General features: G+C 49.4%; 1 protein-coding gene across 1 annotated transcript; it reads left to right on the top strand.

Moving 5' to 3' along the window:
• Positions 1-17,137: 17,137 nt before the first annotated feature.
• Positions 17,138-20,629, top strand: LOC137536745 (uncharacterized). Its single transcript, XM_068258962.1, has 3 exons — positions 17,138-17,954; positions 19,116-20,165; positions 20,619-20,629. Exons 1-3 carry the CDS (start codon positions 17,138-17,140, stop codon positions 20,627-20,629), a joined length of 1,878 nt encoding a protein of 625 aa, XP_068115063.1.
• The last annotated feature ends 3,499 nt before the right edge of the window (positions 20,630-24,128 follow it).

Consider the following 24,128-nt stretch of genomic DNA (forward strand, 5'->3'; position numbering starts at 1 on the left):
AGTGTGGGCAGCAGTATAGCCAGAAGGATCCCAGGTCCAGCAGCAGGGGTCTCACCTGTACAATGGCTCAAGTTGGGGGAGATCCTGTGCTGGAGTGGAGCAGAGTGATCCCAAGCCAGAGCAGAGCAGGGTCCAGGATCAGCTGCGTGGAGTAGTGGAGCAGAGGCTGTCAGGTAGAGCAGAGGTGGAGTGGCTGGTTCTGTGCAAGGCTGTTTGCTGCTGTGGGAGGGCTGGAGTGCTTTGTTAGCTGCACATGGCGAGATATGGAGTGGCCGGCAGTCGATGGATGGGTAGGCCAAAGGAACCCAGCTGACGAGCAAAAGGGGAGCAGATGGTCCAGCCAGGTGGTGCGAAGGAGAAGCCAATCCAGGCTGTCTAGCGTGGGGAGAAGTGGCGCAGTGGGTAGCCGTGCTGCTGGGCCATCGAAGGTTTGTGCAGCTTCTGCTTCCCGTTCCCAACTGGTAGTATAGGCCAGAGTTCCCTAATAGAGATGGCCCGAACCTCCGATTTTCAGTTTGCAAACCTCCCATGAAAGTTCAGTTCGCGCAAACTTTCGCGAACTGCAATAGACTTCAATGGGGAGGCGACCTTTGAAAACTAGAAAAAATTATGCTGGCCACAAAAGTGATGGAAAAGATGTTTCAAGGGGTCTATCGCCTGGAGGGGGGCATGGCGGAGTGGGATACATGCCAAAAGTCCCGGGGAAAAGTCTGGATTTGACGCAAAGAAGCGTTTTAAGGGCAGAAATCACATTGAATGCTAAATTGCAGGCCTAAAGTGCTTTAAAACATCTTGCATGTGTATACATCAATCAGGGAGTGTAATTAGAGTACTGCTTCACACTGACACACCAAAATCACTGTGTAACGCACCGCAAACAGCTGTTTGCATAGTGACGGCCGTGCTGGACTGGTGCGCACCATGGCGAGAGTGCAGGCAGTGGCGGTTTTCAAGCCCATATGGTTGCCGGGCTGTGGTAGCTCAATGATAGAACAACAGTGACAGTCCAGCTGATCACATTTGGTCTGTCCACAATAAAGCAACAACCTTATTATCTTTGGTGTGCCACCCCCCGAGACACTCATATAGCCGGCGGTCATTGCTTCATTGTGATACGCAAGCCCCTTCACCGCGGTAAAGTAATGAACATGAAGGGGAATGGGCACATGTACATGCCTTTTGTTTTGTTGTTGCAGCTGCAGTGCAGCCAGAAAAATTAGGCAGACATGTACACGCACCAGAAAAATTAGTAAAGCGGCCGCTGCTAGGAATCTGCCTAGAGTCCTGGACCCTGTTGGTGGTGGCGGAGAAGGCAAGCGGCCTGCAGGCAGAGATGCTGTGTGGCACTGGGGAGCGACTTAGACATGGGGCAGGCAGCCGGTCACACGGCGTGCAAGCAGAGATGCTGTGTGTGGGGACTGACTTAGTCTTTGGGTGGGCAGTAGCCCTCCGGGATCCATGCCTCATTCATTTTGATAAAGGTGAGGTACTGAACACTTTTGTGACTTAGGCGACTTCTCTTCTCAGTGACAATGCCTGACAGGACGCTTGAGGCAGGGCAAGACAGAAGTTGGATGGCAAATTGGGACAGCTCTGGCCACAGGTCAAGCCTGCACATCCAGTAGTCCAAGGGTTCATCTCTGCTCACAGTGTCTACATCCACACTTAAGGCCAGGTAGTCGGCTACCTGCCAGTCCAGGCATTGTTGGAGGGTGGATCCGGAAGGGCTAAGGCGAGGCATTGGACTAAAGAATGTCTGCATGTCCGACATCACTATGAGATCGCTGGAGCGTCCTGTCCTTGCCTGTGTGGACATGGGAGGAGGATTACTTGCAGTGGTACCTTTATTGCGTTGTGCTGTGACATCACCCTTATACGCATTGTAAAGCATACTTGCCAGCTTGTTCTGCATGTGCTGCATCCTTTCTGCCTTCAGGTGAGTTGGTAACATGTCCACCACTTTGTGCCTATACCGAGGGTCTAGTAGCATTGCCACTAGTGTTGGGCGAACACCTGGATGTTCGGGTTCGCGAACGTTCGCCGAACATGGCCGCGATGTTCGGGTGTTCGCGCCGAACTCCGAACATAATGGAAGTCAATGGGGACCCGAACTTTCGTGCTTTGTAAAGCTTCCTTACATGCTACATACCCCAAATTTGCAGGGTATGTGCACCTTGGGAGTGGATACAAGAGGAAAAAAAATATTTGAAAAAGAGCTTATAATTTTTGAGAAAATTGATTGTAAAGTTTCAAAGGAAAAAATGTCTTTTAAATGCGGAAAATGTCATTTTTCTTTGCACAGGTAACATGCTTTTTGTCGCCATGCAGTCATAAATGTAATACAGATAAGAGGTTCCAGGAAAAGGGACCGGTAACGCTAACCCAGCAGCAGCACACGTGATGGAACAGGAGGAGGGCGGCGCAGGAGGAGAAGGCCACGCTTTGAGACACAACAACCCAGGCCTTGCATGAGGACAAGAAGCGTGCGGATAGCAATGCCTTTTGTCACCATGCAGTCATAAATGTAATACAGATAAGAGGTTCCGTAAATAGGGACCGACAACGCTAACCCAGCAGCAGCACACGTGATGGAACAGGAGGAGGCGCAGGAGGAGAAGGCCACGCTTTCAGGCGCAACCCAGGCCTTGCATGAGGACAAGAAGCGTGCGGATAGCAGTGCATTTTGTCGCCATGCATTCATAAATGTAATACAGATAAGAGGTTCCGTAAAAAGGGACCGGCAACGCTAACCCAGCAGCAGCACACGTGATGGAACAGGAGGAGGCGCAGGAGGAGAAGGCCACGCTTTGAGGCGCAACCCAGGCCTTGCATGAGGACAAGAAGCGTGCGGATAGCAATGCATTTTGTCGCCATGCAGTCATAAATGTAATACAGATGAGAGGTTCAATAAACAGGAACCGGAAACGCTAACCCATCACAGATGTTCATTGTTCATGTTACTTGGTTGGGGTCTGGGAGTGTTGCGTAGTCGTTTCCAATCCAGGATTGATTCATTTTAATTTGAGTCAGACGGTCTGCATTTTCTGTGGAGAGGCGGATACGCCGATCTGTGACGATGCCTCCGGCAGCACTGAAACAGCGTTCCGACATAATGCTGGCTGCCAGGCAAGCCAGCACCTCTATTGCGTACATTGCCAGTTCGTGCCAGGTGTCTAGCTTCGATACCCAATAGTTGAAGGGTGCAGATGGATTGTTCAACACAGCTACGCCATCTGACATGTAGTCCTTGACCATCTTCTCCAGGCGATTGGTGTTGGAGGTGGATCTGCACGCTTGCTGTTCTGTGGGCTGCTGCATGGGTGTCAGAAAATTTTCCCACTCCAAGGACACTGCCGATACCATTCCCTTTTGGGCACTAGCTGCGGCTTGTGTTGTTTGCTGCCCTCCTGGTCGTCCTGGGTTTGCGGAAGTCAGTCTGTCGGCGTACAACTGGCTAGAGGAGGGGGAGGATGTCAATCTCCTCTCTAAAGTCTCCACAAGGGCCTGCTGGTATTCTTCCATTTTGACCTGTCGGACTCTTTCTTCAAGCAGTTTTGGAACATTGTGTTTGTACCGTGGATCCTGAAGGGTATAAACCCAGTAATTGGTGTTGTCCAGAATGCGCACAATGCGTGGGTCGCGTTCAATGCAGTCTAGCATGAATTGAGCCATGTGTGCCAGAGTCCTGCCAGAATCCTCATCATCCTCTTGTGAGCGTTGTGATAGTTGTGATGCATCATAGTCGTCACCTTCTTCCTGGTCTGCTTCTGCTGACCATTCGCGCTGAATTGTGGAAGTCCAACGTGCACCGCTCTGGCCCTCGTTAGTGGTGGCATGAAATTCCTGCTCCAACTCCAGCTGTTCCTCCTCCTCTTCTTCGTCATAGCTGCTGGGGCCAGCGTTTCCTGAGGCAGATGGCCTGATGTTGGTATCATCACGCTGATCGTTTTCTCCTTCAGATTCCCCCAGTTGCATCATGACAGCTGTTTCCTTGATTTTCAACATTGACTTCTTCAGTAAACACAGCAGTGGTATGGTAATGCTGACTGAAGAGTTGTCACTGCTCACAAGCAACGTGGATTGCTCAAAATTTTGGAGGACTTGGCAGAGGTCCAACATGTTGGCCCATTTGGATCCACAGAAGCTTGGCAGCTGGCCGGATGCGCCTCGGTACTGCGCCGTCATGTACTGGACCACTGCACTCTTCTGCTCGCAAAAGCGGGCTAGCATGTGCAGCGTAGGATTCCAGCACGTAGGGACATCACACAGCAAGTGATGGTGGGGGAGATTGAAGCGCTCCTGCATCTTGGCGAGTGCCCCCGAAGCAGTACTGGAATTTCTACAATGTTTGGCCACTCGTCGCATCTTCAACAGAAGATCAGCCACACCTGGGTATGTCCTCAGGAACCGCTGAACTACTAGGTTCATCATGTGCGCCAGGCAAGGGATGTGTGTCAGCTTAGCCAACCTTAAAGCGCGAATGAGATTACTCCCATTATCACACACAACCATGCCCGGTTTCAGGTCCAGCGGCGCCAGCCACAAATCCGTCTGTTCCTTTATTCCCCTCCAAATTTCCTTCCCTGTGTGCTGCTTATCCCCAAGGCAGATCAGCTTCAGCAACGCTTGCTGACGCATGCCAACAGCTGTGCTGCACTGCTTCCACGATCCTACTGCTGCTGGGTTAGCGTTTCCGGATGAGGTACAGCTTTGAGATGCGTTGGAGGAGAAGGAGTCAGAGAGGTAGGTGCTGCTGTTGTTATCCAGTGGGAGGGACAACGGTGCAGCTGTTTGCGGCGTGGGCAACACCCGCGCCGTAGCAGGTGAGGAATCGCTGCCAGGCTCCACAAGGTTCACCCAGTGCGCGGTAAGGGAGATGTATCGACCCTGGCCGAACGCACTCGTCCAGGTGTCAGTGGTGAGGTGAACCTTGCAGGCAACGGCATTCTACAAGCTTCGGGTTATTTTGCTGACCACGTGCTCATGCAACTCAGGCACTGCAGAGCGCGCAAAGTGGTAGCGGCTGGGAACCACGTAACGTGGGATGGCCACTGACATCATGCCCTTGAAGCTGTTTGTCTCCACCACTCGATATGGCAGCATTTCGCAGGCCAGAAGCTTGGCTATGCTGGCTGTTACTGCCACGGCCCGGGGGTCATTTGCTGGCAATTTCCTCTTGCGCTCAAACATCTCCGAGACAGACAACTGAACCGTAGGGCTGCACACTGAAGGGCTGTTGGTTGTTGTGTTTGATGAAGACTGGGAGACCTCAAGAGCACTATTCCGGAAAGTGACAGTGTCAGCGTCGTCTGATGTTTGTGAATGTTGATGTGAACCACGCAATGGCTGGGCTACTGCTGCTGCTGAGGAGGGTCTGGTGGTGAGTCTGGTGACCCCAAGGGAGGCAGTGTTGCTGGTACCCTGTCCTGCCGCGTTTGCCCACAGAGTGGGATATTTGGATACCATGTGGCGGGTCATGCTGTTGGTGGAGAGTAGTGATGGGCAAACACCTGGATGTTCGGGTTCGGGAAAGTTCGCCGAACATGGCCGAGATGTTCGGCATGTTCGGGCCGAACCCCGAACTTTCCGAACATCCAGCTTTTGGGGGCCATATGGGGTCGCAGGCATCAGGGGGGGGGCATGCCCCGATCGCGGGGGGGGTCGGAAATTCCCCCCACCCCCTCCGCTAGCGCTCCCCCCTCTGCCCGCTTCCCCATTCAAAAGTTTAAGCAAAGTACCTGTAGTGGATGGCCTGGCAGTGGGCGGCACTGTGGAGTGAGGAGGAGGAGTCCGGAGAGTGACGAGTTGAGGGAGGCCGGGCAGCGGGCGGTTCAGCGGAAGTACCCTTGTGGTACTTCCGCCCTTTCTCTGACCTCACGCCCGCTGCCCGGCCTCCCTCAACTCGTCACTTTCCGGACTCCTCCTCCTCACTCCACAGTGCCGCCCACTGCCAGGCCATCCACTACAGGTACTTTGCTTAAACTTTTGAATGGGGAAGCGGGCAGAGGGGGGAGCGCTAGCGGAGGGGGTGGGGGGAATTTCCGACCCCCCCCGCGATCGGGGCATGCTCCCCCCTTATGCCTGCGACCCCATAGGGGGGCAGTATTCGGCCGAACAGGGCCCTGTTCGGCCCTGTTCGGCGGCCATTAGAAGTTCGGGGCGAACCCGAACTTAAAAGGCCGAACACCATCAGGTGTTCGGCCGAACGCGAACATCACCCGAACAGGGTGATGTTCTGCAGAACCCCGAACAGTGGCGAACACTGTTCGCCCAACACTAGTGGAGAGGTTGTTAATATTTTTCCCCCTGCTCAGGCGGGTCTTGCACACCTTGCAAATCACCATGGTACCATCCTCACTGCAGTCTTCAAAGAAAGGCCAGACTTTGGAGCACCTGCCTTGCTGGCGATTTCTGTTTGCGCCTCTTTTGCGTCTCATTTGAACTTCCACGCTTGTGGTGCCTGAAATTTCGCGCCGCCTACCTTGTGGCACAAGGCGAACTCGTGCAGCAGTGGGTTCTTCAACAGACTCATCTGTGCTGCTGCTACGACGGCGATGTTCTCCTTCACATACAAAATCTGGGTCTGTGTCCACATTGTCCATACCCTCCTCTTCCATCTCCTCAAACTCGTCATATGTGATTGTGGGCCGCTGCCGTGGAGTAGAGCTCCCCAGAACAACCTCTGCGCAGCTCACTCCAACGTCGTCTTCCAGATCTTCTCGGCCGACCTCCTGCAATTGAAACCCCTCCTGCCCAACTTGCTCTGGGATGTGGGTTTCAAAGTCCTCTGACTCGCCTTGCATTTCAGTGCGCGGTGCATTTCCCACAGTAAATGGTTGTGAAACCGGGCACAACATTTCTGGCTGTTCCATTGACCGTTGAAAGGTGGAAGTTTGTTGGGCTGGGAATAGCTCCTGCAAATACCTCATTGTGTCCTGAGGAAATTCTTCGGACTGGTTATTTGGCAGTTGTGTGCGTGGTGTCGCTGCCGGTTGTGTCAGCTTTGTGCCCACTGGCTCCTTGTAACTGGCTGAGGACTCGGACCTCGTGCGTGATGTGCTGGTGCTGCTTAACCCACTGTTGGACGCTTGAGAGGTCATCCAATTAATTATCTGGTCCTGTTCTTTTGGATTTGTGAGGGTTGATTACCTGGACAACATGGGCGGTATTGAGTGGGTTTTCTTGGGTGCTCCCCTGTGGCCTGTACGTGAACCGTCAGGGGAAACACCTCTTCCCTTGCCCCTCCCTCTTTCACAGGATTTCTTCTTCATTTCACTTATCCTTAAAGTACACGCTGACTGGCAGCAGTACAGTGGCAGTACAGAAATGCTATATAGTGGTGGGTGAGCGGTGTACTACTATTCCCAGCAGTGACACAGAGCACAATGCTATACAGTGGTGGGTGAGCGGTGTACTACTATTCCCAGCAGCGACACAGAGCACAATGCTATACAGTGGTGGGTGCGTGGTGTACTACTATTCCCAGCAGCGACACAGAGCACAATGCTATACAGTGGTGGGTGAGCGGTGTACTACTATTCCCAGCAGCGACACAGCGACACAGAGCACAATGCTATACAGTGGTGGGTGAGCGGTGTACTACTGTTCCCAGCAGCGACACAGAGCACAATGCTATACAGTGGTGGGTGAGTGGTGTACTACTATTCCCAGCAGCGACACAGAGCACAATGCTATACAGTGGTGGGTGAGCGGTGTACTACTATTCACAGCAGCGACACAGAGCACAATGCTATACAGTGGTGGGTGAGCGGTGTACTACTGTTCCCAGCAGCGACACAGAGCACAATGCTATACAGTGGTGGGTGAGCGGTGTACTACTATTCCCAGCAGCGACACAGAGCACAATGCTATACAGTGGTGGGTGAGCGGTGTACTACTATTCCCAGCAGCGACACAGAGCACAATGCTATACAGTGGTGGGTGAGCGGTGTACTACTATTCCCAGCAGCGACACAGCGACACAGAGCACAATGCTATACAGTGGTGGGTGAGCGGTGTACTACTGTTCCCAGCAGCGACACAGAGCACAATGCTATACAGTGGTGGGTGAGTGGTGTACTACTATTCCCAGCAGCGACACCGAGCACAATGCTATACAGTGGTGGGTGAGCGGTGTACTACTATTCCCAGCAGCGACACAGAGCACAATGCTATACAGTGGTGGGTGAGCAGTGTACTACTATTTCCAGCAGCGACACAGAGCACAATGCTATACAGTGGTGGGTAAGCGGTGTACTACTATTCCCAGCAGCGACACAGAGCACAATGCTATACAGCGGTGGGTGAGCGGTGTACTACTATTCCCAGCAGCGACACAGAGCACAATGCTATACAGTGGTGGGTGAGCGGTGTACTACTATTCCCAGCAGCGACACAGAGCACAATGCTATACAGTGGTGGGTGAGCGGTGTACTACTGTTCCCAGCAGCGACACAGAGCACAATGCTATACAGTGGTGGGTGAGCGGTGTACTACTATTCCCAGCAGCGACACAGAGCACAATGCTATACAGTGGTGGGTGAGCAGTGTACTACTATTCCCAGCAGCGACACAGAGCACAATGCTATACAGTGGTGGGTGAGCGGTGTACTACTATTCCCAGCAGCGACACAGAGCACAATGCTATACAGTGGTGGGTGAGCGGTGTACTACTGTTCCCAGCAGCGACACAGAGCACAATGCTATACAGTGGTGGGTGAGCGGTGTACTACTGTTCCCAGCAGAGGCACAGAGTGGCAGTAAACACAATGCTATATAGTGTGGTCGAGCGGTGTACTACTGTTCCCAGCAGCGACACAATGACTGGGGGGACCCTGGCTAGCCTGGCTGGAGAGAGAACTAATCAATCGTGCAATCCACATCGGACTCGACTCTCCATAGATGATTCAACTGATTTTTATTGTATCCATTAGCGGTGATATAGCACACTGAAAGCACAACGTTTCGGGCAAAGGCCCTTTCTCAAGTGCGAGAAAGGGCCTTTGCCCGAAACGTTGTGCTTTCAGTGTGCTATATCACCGCTAATGGATACAATAAAAATCAGTTGAATCATCTATGGAGGGTCGAGTCCGATGTGGATTGCACGATTGATTGGAACTCATATGAGGGGTTTGATGGACCTCTCACTGCACTGGACTCCCCACAATAATTGAAACTACTCTGTGGCCGGCAGGTACTATTGCACATTGGAGAGAGAACTACCCTGCCTGCCTACCCAAAGCTAAACCCACAGACAAATGGCGGAGAAATGACGTGGATCGGGTATTTATTTACCCGAACCACGTGACCCGTTCGGCCAATCAGAGCGCGTTCGGGTCCGAACAACGTGACCCGTTCGGCCAATCACAGCGCTAGCCGAACGTTCGGTGAATGTTCGGCCATGCGCTCTTAGTTCGGCCATATGGCCGAATGGTTTGGCCGAACACCATCAGGTGTTCGGTCGAACTCGAACATCACCCTAACAGGGTGATGTTCTGCAGAACCCGAACAGTGGCGAACACTGTTCGCCCAACACTAGTTGCCACCCAGTGCAGGTCATTCCCCTTGAGTTTCCTTATACGGGGTCCCTCAATAGGCTGGACAGCATGAAAAACACCTTCTGCACAAAGTTGGATCCACACATACTATCCATCTCCTCTTGCTCTTCTTCAGTGACATCAGTTAAGTCCTCCCCCAGCCACGAACAATACCACGGGAACGTTGAGCAGCACAAGCCCCCTGCGACGCCTGCTGCGGTTGTTCTTCTGCCACCGCCTCCTCCTCCATCATCCGAGTCTGACTCCTCTTTCCCACATGACTCTTCCTCCTCCTCCCCCCTCTGTGCTTCTGCAGGTGTTGAGGAAACATCTGGTTCTGATGAAAATTGCTCCCACAACTGTTCCTGCCATAACTGTTCCTCTTCATGCTCCTCCACAGCTTGATCCACCACTCTACGCACGGCATGCTCCAGGAAGTAAGCATACGGGATCAAGTCACTGATGGTGCTTTCACTGCAACCCACCAGGTTTGTCACCTCCTCAAACGGCCGCATGAGCCTGCATGCATTTCATATCAGTGTCCAGTTGTTGGGCCACAACATCCCCATCTCCCCAGATTGTGTCCTTTTACTGTAATTGTACAGGTACTTTGTGACGGCTTTCTCCTGTTCTAGCAGGCGAGAGAACATGACCAGGGTCGAATTCCAGTGAGTCGGGCCATCACATATCAAGCGTCTCACCAGCAAGTTGTTTCTCTGCTGAATGTCCGCAAAGCGTGCCATGGCAGTGTAAGACCGCCTGAAATGCCCACACAGTTCCCTGGCCTGCTTCAGGACATCCTCTAAGCCTGGGTACTTTGACACAAATATTTGAATGACTAGATTCAGCACATGTGCCATGCAGGGTACATGTGTCAGCTTTCCCAAATTCAAAGCGGAAAGGAGATTGCTGCCATTTTCACACACCACATTGCCGATCTCCAGCTGGTGCGGGGTCAGCCACTGATCCACCTGTTTGTTAAGAGCAGCCAGGAGAGCTGCTCCAGTGTGACTCTCCGCTTTGAGGCAAGACATGTCTAAGATGGCGTGGCACCATCTTACCTGGCATGCAGCATAGGCCCTGGGGAGATGGGGCTGTGTAGCTGGAGAGGAGATCGTGGCACCAGCCAAGGAGGAGGATGACGACAGCAAAGAGGATGTAGCAGGAGGAGAGGAGGTGGCAGGAGGCCTGCCTGCAAGCCGTGGAGGTGTCACAAGTTGGTCCGCTGCACAGCCACCTACTCCCTGCTTGTCAGCGGTCACCAGGTTGACCCAATGGGCTGTGTAATTAATGTAGCGGTCCTGACCGTGCTTGGCAGACCAGGCATCCGTGGTCAGGTGGACCCTTGACCCAATGCTGTGTGCCAGAGATGACACCACTTGCCTCTCTACTTCATTTTACAGTTTGGGTATCGCCTTTTTAGATAATTAATTGCGGCCTGAGGCAGACTCATTAAAACATTTCCAAACAGCTGAGTCCCCCTGGGGTGATGGCACTATGGTGGCATCAGCAGCTGATGCTGAAGGGCATGTTGGCTGGCTGTACATAGGTATTGATACATGGCGCCAGACACTGCCACCAGCTGTTTCTGATGACAAGCTCCCCCTGCTTCTTTCAGGAACTCGTCTCCTCCTACTCCTCTCTGACTCCCCCTCTGAACTGTCCCCTTGGTCGTCTTGTCTCTTAGGAACCCATGTGGGATCCGTATCATCAAAGTCATCATAATCATCCTGCCCAGCTTCGCTTGCCTCAGACAACTCCAAAAGTGCACCAACAGCAGGTACTTCATCATCCTCCTCACACATTACGTCCATATTGTCACCTAACTCACACATATGAGGTGGTGTAACTTGCTTAGTGCCTTCATCTTTTTGTTGCAGTAGTGGCTGTGAATCAGTGATTTCACCACCAAATAACTACTGCAAAGTGTCAAATGCAACAGATGTGGTGCTTGTAGTAGTGGTGGCTGTGGAAGATGAGGTGTTCTGTGTTAAATAGTCAACCACGTCCTGACAATCTTGGGAGGTGATGGGACGTGCCTTCTTCTGAGCACTGTACTTTGGGCCAGGGCCGCACAAAATCACATCAGCACGACCTCGCACAGACCTGCCGGGTGGCCTTCCTCTGGGTCTGTCTCTATCTCTGCCTCTACCTGTTTTGTCCATTGTGTCCATATCGGGGGGATAAAGTGAAAGGTATGCACTAACTTGACTAATACAATGTGCAGTAACACAGGTGCAGTTAACGGGTATGCATGGAGTGGTATATCACACTGCGTGCACTCCCATAGGTAGGTGGGTGCACTGAACACGACAGGTAGGTATATGCAGTGATGAGGTGCGATCACTGAACACAACAGGTAGGTATTAGAGATGTCCCGAATGGTTCCCGGCGAACTTCGGTGGTTCGCGTTCGCCTGCCAAAGGCGAAATTTCCCGGAAGTTCGATTCGCCACATAATGCTCTATTGAGCAAAACTTTGACCCTCTACATCACAGTCAGCAGGCACATTGTTGACAATCAGACTGCACTCACTTCTGGAGCCCCACCCCCCTTATACAAGGCAAGGTCCTTGTGCCATTTGACTCACTCGTCTGCCTACACTAATTAGTTAAGGGACAACTGCTACACACACTCTGCTAGGGAGAGTTTAATTAGCCTCTTGTAGGCTTCTCCTCCCTCCACCCTATTCCCTCCTTCCCTCCTCCCTTCTACCGGAGGGAGGAGGGTCTCATCTGCCAGGGAATTACAGTATTTCAAAAGCCAGTGTAGCAGGTAGAAAGAGGGGGGATCTATTTATTTTTATTTTTATATTATTACCTGGTCAGCAGGTTTAAATAGAGGCGCTGCTGACACAGGTTTGTTAAGTAAGGGCATTTTTCCCTTAGTTGTAATGTGTAATGTGTGGGTAGGCAGAGCTGATGGCTGAGGGAAGGTTGCTAAGCAACCAGAGACACAAGCAGGGGAGCCGTTAGGGAAGATATAACGGCTCTCTGAGGGGTTGAGTTGGCAGTTGGAGCAGACAGGAGAAGGGGAAAGATGCAGCAGGCACAGCTGAAGAGAAGCAGGCCAGACGATGCGATAGCTGACATTTTGGGAGAAAATTACTGAGCCATGATGATTCTTCAATCCTCCATAAGATAAGCCAGCCATCAGTCCTGTAAAGCTGACAAGGAGTGGGAAAGCCAGGAGTAGGGTTGCCACCCGGCCGTTATCTGGCCGGCCTGGCCGGAAAAACAGCTAAAAAGCCGGACACTGGTATTTAATTATTTCTGGCACGTCATATACCGGAAAAAATAGCCCCAGGCTGATCACCCTCACACAATTCCCTCCTCTCTTCTCTCGGATTAGCTGGTCACGTACTGCCAGCCAATCACGGGAGTGGCTGTATTTTCCCCCATGCTGCTGAAGACTATAGGAGGAGGATGAGCCAAGACTGGCTGTGAGCCTGTGACAGTGAGAGAGCTGGCTCAGAGCAGCTACAGCAGAGCAGAGCACGTGGCCTGAATAGTTGCCACTCGTCTCATCTTGCCTCACGCAAGCAGCCAGCTTGTTCAGCTGGGGGAGTGTATGGAGTCACTTGGCTGCTGAGCCTGAGCCACAGACTATGAAGAGAGAGCGAGACACATCAACAGTCAGAGCAGCTCAGCAGAGGACGACAGACAGACAGACAGACAGAGAGGAGAGAGAGAGGCTGGAAATTTGTGGAGAGCCCAACCCCCAGACAACTCGTGGAGAGCCAGGACTCCAGGAGAAGAGAGAGAGAATGAGACACAGCCAGACAAACTTCAAGAGACACTGTCCCAGCCCCCCAGGCAGCAGGCAGAAGTGTGGAGAGGAGAGGGGTCAAGTTCAGATGACTGGCTTATGTTGTGTGACAGCAGGGAGACAGGAGCATCTAAATGACCTGAGCCTGTCCAGCAGGTAGAGTGAACACACACACAGTCACTTTCTCTCTCTTTACACTCTCTCCCCAAACCTCCATCAGCCCCTATCCTCCCTTCCAGACTTTTAAAGGGAAACGAAACCTTTTGAATTAAAATGAGATTCACTTACCTGGGGCTTCTCCCAGCCCCCTGCAGCCATCCTGTCCCACGCCGCTCCTCAACGATCCTCTGTTCCCCCACCGCAGGTTATTTTAGTTTTTGCTGACTAAAAGTCAGCAGGCCACTGCGCCTGCGCAGCCCTTGCCATGCGTATCCTTCACGTTCCCCTTCTATTGCGGAGGAAAATGTGAAGGATACATGTGGGCACGGCAAAAAGTTGGCAAAAACTAAACTAACCTGCAGCGGGGTAATTGAGGACCGTCTGCAGGCGGCTGGTGGGAGAAGGTGAGAGAATCTCATTTTAGTTCAAACGGTTTAGGTACTTATAAAGTGTACCTGAGATCTCAGAATAGGAAGATTTTATACTCACCCGGGGCTTCCTCCAGCCCCATAACACTTGCTGTCCTCCTGGGTGCCTCTGTTCAGCTGCAATCAGCCCTGGTAACTGGCTCAGTCGCGGCAAGTCGGGGTCTTCTGTGCATGTGCAGCCCCTCCGTGCATGCGCAGAAGAGCCGACTGATGCGACTGAGCCAGATTCCCGGGGCTTCCTCCAGCCCCATAACACTCGCTGTTCTCCTGGGTGCCTCCGTTCAGCTGCAATCAGCCCCGGTAACTGGCTCAGTCGTGGCAAGTCAGGGTCTTCTGTGCATGTGCAGCCACTCCGTGCATGCGCAGAAGAGCCGACTGATGCGACTGAGCCAGATTACAGGGGCTGATTGCGGCCAATTGGAGGCACTTGGGAGGATGTTGAGGGATGATTCGGTGCTCATGGGACTGGAGGAAGCCCCAGGTAAGTATAAAATCTTCTTCTGAGATCTCAGGTACATGTACCAATTAATGATACAATTCTGTGGCTAATCGATCATTTCCACAGTAATCAGTCAGAAACGATTGGTCATGCCCATTAATGGCCAAATTCCTGCTAGCCAATTACATTGGGATCAATCCGAAAAACGGGTCGATTCTATTAATCTGATCGACTTGGCTACCAGTAATTCGGTCGATAATGGGCACAACCGATTCTTTCCGATTGATTATCATTGGAAATGATTGATCAGCTGTGGAATTGTATAATTAATGGGCACTTTTAAAGTGTGCCTGTAGGGAAAAAAGTGCCCCTGGGGTTATTTACCTCATAAAGGGAAGCCTCTGGATCCTAATGAGGCTTCCCCTGTCCTCGGCAGGGGCGTTCCAAAGCTAGGACCTCCCCCCAAGATCTCCTTGTTGCTTGCTTATTGGCACATGTGCACGCGCACCAGCAGTTTCCCGCTCGGCTCACGCAGTAGAGCAGACCCGATCAGGCTTGGTTATTTTCGCCAGAGCCCAAGTGGGAAGCTGCTACTGCTCCTGCGCACAATGGCAACGTGGATTGTTTTTGTTTTCTTTTGTCCGGAGGTCCCAGCGCAGGATCAGGCTGCCCGAGGAGGATGGAGGAAGCCTTAGGATTCAGAGGCCTTCTCTTCCAGAGGCAAGTACCACCCATGGGCACTTTTTTTTTTACAGGTGTTCTTTAAACTATTTAAAGTGATCCTAAAGGCCAGGGAAAAAAAATGTTTCACTTACCTGGGACTTCTACCTACCCTCTGCAGCCGTCCTGTGCCTTCGCCGGTCCTCAACGATCCTCCATTCCTTCCTAGGGGTTAGTTTCGTTTTTGCCTACTCAGGGTCGGCGGGCTACTGCGCCTGCACAGCTATGTCCACGCGTATCCTTCTTCACATTCGCATCCACAATGGCGTCCTGCGCAGGATGCTATAGCAGACGGGAATGCTTGGACATGCTTGGACAGAGCTGTGCAGGCGCAGTGGCCCACCGACTCTGAATTGGCAAACATGAAACTGACCCACGGTGGGAAACCGGAGCATCAGTGAGTGGCTGGGCGGGCACAGGACAGCTTCAGGGGGCTAGTAGAAGCCCCAGGGATCCTTGCCTTTAGGATCCCTTTAACATTTGTTTCTATTTCTGTAAATATTCAACTTTCTTGTGCTATGTTTGAAAAAAAGGTCGTAACAAACCCCTCCCACTTTTAGGCCACACCTCCAGGCCACACCCTAAAGCCGGTATTTTTTCAGTCAAAAGGTGGCAACCCTAGGAGAGAGATTTCAGACAGAGGAAAGAGAGCCAGACAGATGATAGCCAGTGATTCTTGACACTGAAGTGCTGGAAAAAAATTTTTAATTACAGTAAATTTGGCTCTGGTAATATCCCCCACTTCTGAAGTGTAGTGTTAGGAGGCTGAGAATTCAGAATTATCCTCCCTACTGTGATGAATATAATCTCACTTGTATTTTATTTTGATTTTTATAAGTAGCCTGAATGGTTGCTGTAATGGGAAAACAGTTGTGTTATGGAAGACAGAAACTGCATATTACCCATATACTAGGCCTGAGACTAAGAGATAGTGAGATTGTGAGGAAAGTGAATCTGCTTAAGGAAATGAGCTACTGTCCTGTCCGCTAGAGGCCTATCTTAACCTCTTATAGCTTACTGACTTTACCAAAGTAATAAATTCAAGAAACCATTTTGTTTTGGTTATTTTATGTGTGGTGCACAAGATAGTGCGAAGTTATATTGGAAGAAATACTTACCTGTGGGAAGAGTGGTCCGACTGGATTCCTGTGAAAGAAAGGAGAAATGATTAATATGTCCTTTTACCAGTAGTGTTGAAAGAAGATTTAGAAGAAGTACCTGTTAATAGACTGTTTTTTTGGCAATAGACTGGTCCTGCAAAAGAACAGAAGAGATTACATACAGGAGCGGCAGAAGCTGAGATTTATAAAGAAACTGTTGTGTTTTTATTTTTCTGCTGTTTTTTGGGCAAGCATATTGAGTAGTTTTGCTCATAGGAACAAGTGACGGAGTTATTTTCTTCTTATTATTTAATTCTAGTAACCTTATTCATTTACTAAGAATTTAGTAATTCACTAACCAATTTTATTTCTTTTATTATTTATTATTAACTTATTAACCAACCAATTTATTAACCTTTAACCATCTAACTTATACATTTATTAGTCTGGCTTTTCCTAAGAAACGGCTGAACTATTGAACAAGAAAAATAGCCAGAATAATTGATCAGACTGAGAACAAAAAAAACAAGAGTACTCTATTTACTATTGAGTTATGAAAGATTTTGCTGATCAGCAAACTTAGCGTTTAAAGTACTATATAATGGTTTTGTCAGGGAAGCATTAAACTGAAATTTCTTTAGTACTCAGGGTTTAGGAAATCCAAATAAGGTCCATTTTTCATTAAAGTGGGTGGGAACGCTGAGAAAATACTTACCGGGTGGGAAGGTTATGTGTTATTGTTAACCAGTTGTTTTCCTCCTAGCTTCCGGAAGTGTTCTATAGAAAGAAGACCAGAAGATAATAAGAAGACTGTGATATTAGATTGTGTTGTTTGTAATTCTCATTGGTTACATGGAGTAGAAAGTGTATTTTTTATCTTTTATTTTTAATAAACTTTTTGAATCTTACAACCTGCATTGGTGTTTGTGGAAGTTCTCCTTCAGTTGGCAGTTGAAACAGTTTACATAATTTTGGCGTAGTCGGCAGGATGGAGGCGGAGTTACAGTCAGAGGGCCAAGGCCCCACTCCAGGAACCAGTGCCGCTGCGGGGGAAAAATCCCACTTAACACCCTCTGCTTATCAGATGACACCTGTTGGGCTTCTGGCCACCTATTTACCTAAATTTAATGGCCACAACATGCTGTTACGAGATTGGATTGAACGAATACGTAGTGCTGTTAAGGCTTATAAGGTTCCAGTTGAGATCCAACGAGAAATAGCTATTCTAGCGTTGGAAGGGGATGCACGGAAGACCGTAGTGACATCTGAATTTCCTGAACCTACCCCATTGGAGGCTATTGTTGAGATTCTAGAGGAGATATTTGGCGACCCAGCTGACTTACACATCTTGCGTAAGCGATTTATTGACCGGATACAAAAGAGAGAAGAGTCTATTCCCCAATTTGCAAATGCTCTGAAAGATTTAATGAATGCTCTAACCCAAAAGGAGCTGGAAGAGGGTGAGATTTCTCATGTAGATGCCGAGGCTTGGTTGGTACATCAGTTTTTGTTGGGTTTGAGGAGTGGAACCACTCGACAACATCTTAAGGAAAAATTAGAAAGAGATCGAAAAATTGGATTTTATAAATTGCAAAGCTTGGCAGTAAAATACCAGCAAGAGGAAGAGGCCATGCAGACTACGTCATTCCAAAGAAGTGTGCAGGTACCTACTTTACCAATTCAAGAGCCAAAAGAATTTAGGAAGGGGGAATTGGAGATATTGACTGGGGCCGTTCAACAGTTGACTGAGGAGATACAGAAATTGCGGAAAGAGAGACCATCCTCGTCTGATGATGTTCCATCTAGTGTTGGGCGAACAGTGTTCGCCACTGTTCGGGTGATGTTCGCGTTCGGCCGAACACCTGATGGTGTTCGGCCTTTTAAGTTCGGGTTCGCCCCGAACTACTAAATGGCCGCCGAACAGGGCCCTGTTCGGCCGAATACTGCCCCCCTATGGGGTCGCAGGCATAAGGGGGGAGCATGCCCCGATCGCGGGGGGGGGGGGGGTCGGAAATTCCCCCCACCCCCTCCGCTAGCGCTCCCCCCTCTGCCCGCTTCCCAATACAAAAGTTTAAGGAAGTAAAACAGTACCGGTGGTAGTGGGTGGCTGGCAGTGGGCGGCACTATGAAGTGAGTGACTGAGGAGGAGGAGTCCGGAGAGTGACGCGTTGAGGGAGGCCGGGCAGCGGGCGGTTCAGTACTACTGCTGAACCGCCCGCTGCCCGGCCTCCCTCAACGCGTCACTCTCCGGACTCCTCCTCCTCAGTCACTCACTTCATAGTGCCGCCCACTGCCAGCCACCCACTACCACCGGTACTGTTTTACTTCCTTAAACTTTTGTATGGGGAAGCGGGCAGAGGGGGGAGTGCTAGCGGAGGGGGTGGGGGGAATTTCCGACCCCCCCCCCCCCCCCGTGATCGGGGCATGCTCCCCCCTTATGCCTGCGACCCCATAGGGCCCCCAAAAGCGGGATGTTCGGGGAGTTCGGGGTTCGGCCCGAACATGCCGAACATCGCGGCCATGTTTCGGCGAACTTTCCCGAACCCGAACATCCAGGTGTTCGCCCAACACTAGTTCCATCATCTAGGAACAATTATGAGAAGGAGCTCCCATTTGTTTGTTGGAATTGTGGGAGAGAAGGACACATGGCTAGAAACTGTACAAACCGTAGGCGGTTGGAGCGACGACCATATTTAAACTGAAATATCCTACGGTGGAGGGTCACACGGTGGGAAGAAATGGAATGACCCCAGAAGAGGAAATAAACCATCAAATAGTAGGTCAATGTCCAAAAATTTGTGTTTTATTGGATAATCGCCTTGTTAACTGTTTAATTGATACGGGTTCTCAAGTGACTACAATGGAAGAGGATTTCTTTATTAAAACTTACCCAGAAAAAACAACTGGAATTCAAAACTCTTGGGTATCATTAACTGCTGCTAATCATTTACCTGTACTGGTCAAAGGAATAACGTGGATGACATTACAGATTGAAGGAGTTCAGTTACCCAAACGGGGAATTTTGATAGTTAAGAATAAGAAAGTATCAGCTGAACCAGTAATTTTGGGCATGAATATTCTTAAAGATTTAAATTTGCAACTCTTTAATTATTACCATCGAGACCGATTGGGAGTTCTTCCAAAATCACAACCAGATCGGATGGTGTATCAACAGTTAATAAAGATGGGAAAAGCTCAACAACATGTTGACGGTTGTCACGGAGAATTGGGACTCATACGATCCCCTTATAGCCGAGTCATAAGAGTCCCTGCCCAAGCCGAAAGAATATTTCAGTTATCAGTGGGAACGCATCAGCCCACTACTGGAGTCACAGTTATTATTGAACCTGAGATTAATAGGACCGGAGTCTTAGTTGCTCGAACAATGGCGGTTATAAAAAAAGGAACCCTTCCAGTAAGGATAATGAATTGTAATAATGAAGACGTAATAGTACCGGCTGGGACGTTAATAGCTAGAGTTTATCCCATTGAAGTGGTATCTGCTGGAAACAAAGGGAATTGTTTCTTTGAGTCCACCCAAGATTCTGCATGTACTCAGGACCAGGAACGCGCAGTGGTGGAGAGAATTATTCAGGCTATGGCTCTTGATGGGGAATCTTTTACTTATAGTCAGAAAGCTGAAATTATGTATCTCATTAAAACCAACCTTGAAGTGTTTTCTCAGGGAGAAATGGACTTGGGATGTGCTGATCAGATCTCACACCGGATAAATACTGAGAATCATATGCCTATTCGAGAGCGTTATCGACATCTATCTCCTCTCCTCTATCAAGAAGTCAAAACCATGCTCCATGAGATGATCCAGACAGGGGTAGTGGAGGAAAGCAAGAGCCCATGGGCAGCCCCAATTGTCCTAGTTAAGAAAAAGGATGGAACCTTACGTTTCTGTGTGGATTATAGAAAATTGAATGCTGTAACTGTTCGGGATGCATACCCTCTTCCCCGAATTGATTATTCTTTAACCTCCTGGGGGTTACAATTATATCGCCCAGGAGGTGGCGCAGCACTATTTTTTAAAAATTTTTATTTTTAAATCATGTAGCGAGCCCAGGGCTCGCTACATGATAGCCGCTGTGCAGCCCCTCCGATCGCCTCCGGCAATCAAAGCAAACAGGAAATCCCGTTCAGAACGAGATTTCCTGTTTGGCTTCCCCCATCGCCATGGCGACGATCGGGATGACGTCATCGATGTCAACGACGTTGTGACATCAGAGGGAGTCTCGATCCACCCCTCAGCGCTGCCTGGCACTGATTGGCCAGGCTGCGCACGGGGTCTTGGGGGGGGAGCGGCGCGGCACGGCGGGTAGCGGCGAATCAGCGCGGAGCGGCGGCGATCGGTATATACACGCAGCTAGCAAAGTGCTAGCTGCGTGCAACAAAAAAAAAATTATGCAAATCGGCCCACCAGGGCCTGAGAAATCCTCTGTGGCGGCTTACCCCGAGCTCAGCTCGGGATTAGCCCCCAGAGGGTTAATGACATTAGGAAAGGCCCAATATTTTTCCACTCTTGACTTACATAGTGGATATTGGCAGATAGCCATGGACCCGAGAGATAAGGAGAAAACTGCTTTCATCACCCCTATGGGCCTATTTCAGTTCAATCGCATGCCGTTTGGATTAACGAATGCTCCTGCTACGTTCCAACGAGCAATGGAGGCATGTCTGCGAGATTTTAATTATGACCATTTATTAATTTATTTGGATGATATTATTGTTTTTTCTTCTTCTTTTTCTCAGCACATACAACATTTACAGTCAGTATTTCAACGGTTACAACAATTCGGATTCAAACTTAAGCCACAAAAGTGTCATTTGTTTAGACAAAAAGTTTCTTTTTTGGGACATCAGATTACGAAAGAGGGAGTTCAACCTAGCCCAGATAAAGTGGAGGTCATTCAGAACTGGAAACCGCCCAAGAATGTCACCGAGGTACGATCCTTCTTAGGCATGGCTAGTTATTATCGGAAATTTATCCCGAAATTTGCACAACATGCTGGCCCATTACATTTACTTTTAAAAGGAGCTAAAGCCAAGTCCGGGAAAGAAGCAGTTTCTTGGGGCCCAGAGCAAGAAAAGGCATTCGAGTGGCTAAAAAAACAAATTACTACACCTCCTATATTGGCTTTTGCAGATTTCAGTGAACCTTTCAGAGTTTATACTGATGCAAGTATGAGAGGTTTAGGAGCTATACTTGCACAGATTCAAAATGGAAAAGAGCGAGTCATAGCTTTCGCCAGTAGGGGCTTAAGGGACACTGAAAGAAAAATGGAAAACTATAGTTCTTTCAAGTTGGAATTGTTAGCAGTAGTATGGGCTGTTACAGAAAAGTTTGCTGAGTATTTAAATGGGGCAAAATTTACGGTATATACCGATAACAACCCAGTTGCTTATCTACAAACCGAAAAGTTAGCGGAAAATGACACTTTGTGAAAAAACACAATTAAAATCAATTTCTGCTAACTTGTGACAAAAAATAAAATCTTCTATGAACTCGCCATACTACTAACGAAATACCTTGGGGTGTCTTCTTTCTAAAATGGGGTCATTTGTGGGGTTCCTATACTGCCCTGGCATTTTAGGGGCCCTAAACCGTGAGGAGTAGTCTTGAAACGAAATTTCTCAAAATGACCTGTGAAATCCTAAAGGTACTCATTGGACTTTGGGCCCTTTAGCGCAGTTAGGGTGCAAAAAAGTGCCACACATGTGGTATCGCCATACTCGGGAGAAGTAGTACAATGTGTTTTGGGGTGTATTTTTACACATACCCATGCTGGGGGGGAGAAATACCTCTGTAAATGGACAATTGTGTGTAAAAAAAATCAAAAGATTGTCATTTACAGAAGTATTTCTCCCACCCAGCATGGGTATGTGTAAAAATACACCCCAAAAAACATTATACTACTTCTCCCGAGTACGGCGATACCACATGTGTGGCACTTTTTTGCACCCTAACTGCACTAAGGGGCCCAAAGTCCAATGAGTACCTTTAGGATTTCACAGGTCATTTTTGTTTCAAGACTACTCCTCACGGTTTAGGGCCCCTAAAATGCCAGGGCAGTATAGGAACCCCACAAATGACCCCATTTTAGAAAGAAGACACCCCAAGGTATTCCGTTAGGAGTATGGTGAGTTCATAGAAGTTTTTATTTTTTTGTCACAAGTTAGCGGAAATTGATTTTAATTGTTTTTTTCACAAAGTGTCATTTTCCGCTAACTTGTGACAAAAAATAAAATCTTCTATGAACTCACCATACTCCGTACGGAATACCTTTGGGTGTCTTCTTTCTAGAATGGGGTCATTTGTGGGGTTCCTATACTGCCCTGGCATTTTAGGGGCCCTAAACCGTGAGGAGTAGTCTTGAAACCAAATGTCGCAAAATGACCTGCGAAATCCTAAAGGTACTCATTGGACTTTGGGCCCCTTAGCGTACTTAGGGTGTAAAAAAAAGTGCCACACATGTGGTACCGCCGTACTCAGGAGAAGTAGTATAATGCGTTTTGGGGTGTATTTTTACACATACCCATGCTAAGTGGGAGAAATATCTCTGTAAATGACAATTGTTTGATTTTTTTACACACAATTGTCCATTTACATAGAAATTTCTCCCACCCAGCATGGGTATGTGTAAAAATACACCCCAAAACACATTATACTACTTTTCCTGAGTACGGCGGTACCACATGTGTGACACTTTTTTGCAGCCTAGGTGCGCTAAGGGGCCAAACGTCCTATTCACAGGTCATTTTGAGGCATTTGTTTTCTAGACTACTCCTCACGGTTTAGGGCCCCTAAAATGCAAGGGCAGTATAGGAACCCCACAAGTGACCCCATTTTAGAAAGAAGACACCCCAAGGTATTCCGTTAGGTGTATGGCGAGTTCATAGAAGATTTTATTTTTTGTCACAAGTTAGTGAAAAATGACACTTTGTGAAGAAAAAACAATAAAAATCAACTTTTGACAAAAAATAAAATCTTCTATGAACTCGTCATACACCTAACAGAATACCTTGGGGTGTCTTTTTTTCTAAAATGGGGTCACTTGTGGGGTTCCTATACCGCCCTGGCATTTTACAGGCCCAAAACCGTGAGTAGTCTGGAAACCAAATGTCTCAAAATGACTGTTCAGGGGTATAAGCATCTGCAAATTTTGATGACAGGTGGTCTATGAGGGGGCGAATTTTGTGGAACCGGTCATAAGCAGGGTGGCCTTTTAGATGACAGGTTGTATTGGGCCTGATCTGATGGATAGGAGTGCTAGGGGGGTGACAGGAGGTGATTGATGGGTGTCTCAGGGGGTGGTTAGAGGGGAAAATAGATGCAATCAATGCACTGGGGAGGTGATCGGAAGGGGGTCTGAGGGGGATCTGAGGGTTTGGCCGAGTGATCAGGAGCCCACACGGGGCAAATTGGGGCCTGATCTGATGGGTAGGTGTGCTAGGGGGTGACAGGAGGTGATTGATGGGTGTCTCAAGGTGTGATTAGAGGGGGGAATAGATGCAAGCAATGCACTGGCGAGGTGATCAGGGCTGGGGTCTGAGGGCATTCTGAGGGTGTGGGCGGGTGATTGAGTGCCCTAGGGGCAGATAGGGGTCTAATCTGATAGGTAGCAGTGACAGGGGGTGATTGATGGGTAATTAGTGGGTGTTTAGGGTAGAGAACAGATGTAAACACTGCACTTGGGAGGTGATCGGACGTCGGATCTGCGGGCGATCTATTGGTGTGGGTGGGTGATCAGATTGCCCGCAAGGGGCAGGTTAGGGGCTTATTGATGGGTGGCAGTGACAGCGGGTGATTGATGGGCGGCAGTGACAGGGGGTGATTGATGGGTGGCAGTGACAGGGGGTGATTGATGGGTGATTGATAGGTGATTGACAGGTAATCAGTGGGTTATTACAGGGGAGAACAGATGTAAATATTGCACTGGCGAATTGATAAGGGGGGGTCTGAGGGCAATCTG

The sequence above is a fragment of the Hyperolius riggenbachi genome, chromosome 10, assembly GCF_040937935.1.
Source record: "Hyperolius riggenbachi isolate aHypRig1 chromosome 10, aHypRig1.pri, whole genome shotgun sequence".
Classification (NCBI taxonomy): Eukaryota; Metazoa; Chordata; class Amphibia; order Anura; family Hyperoliidae; genus Hyperolius; species Hyperolius riggenbachi.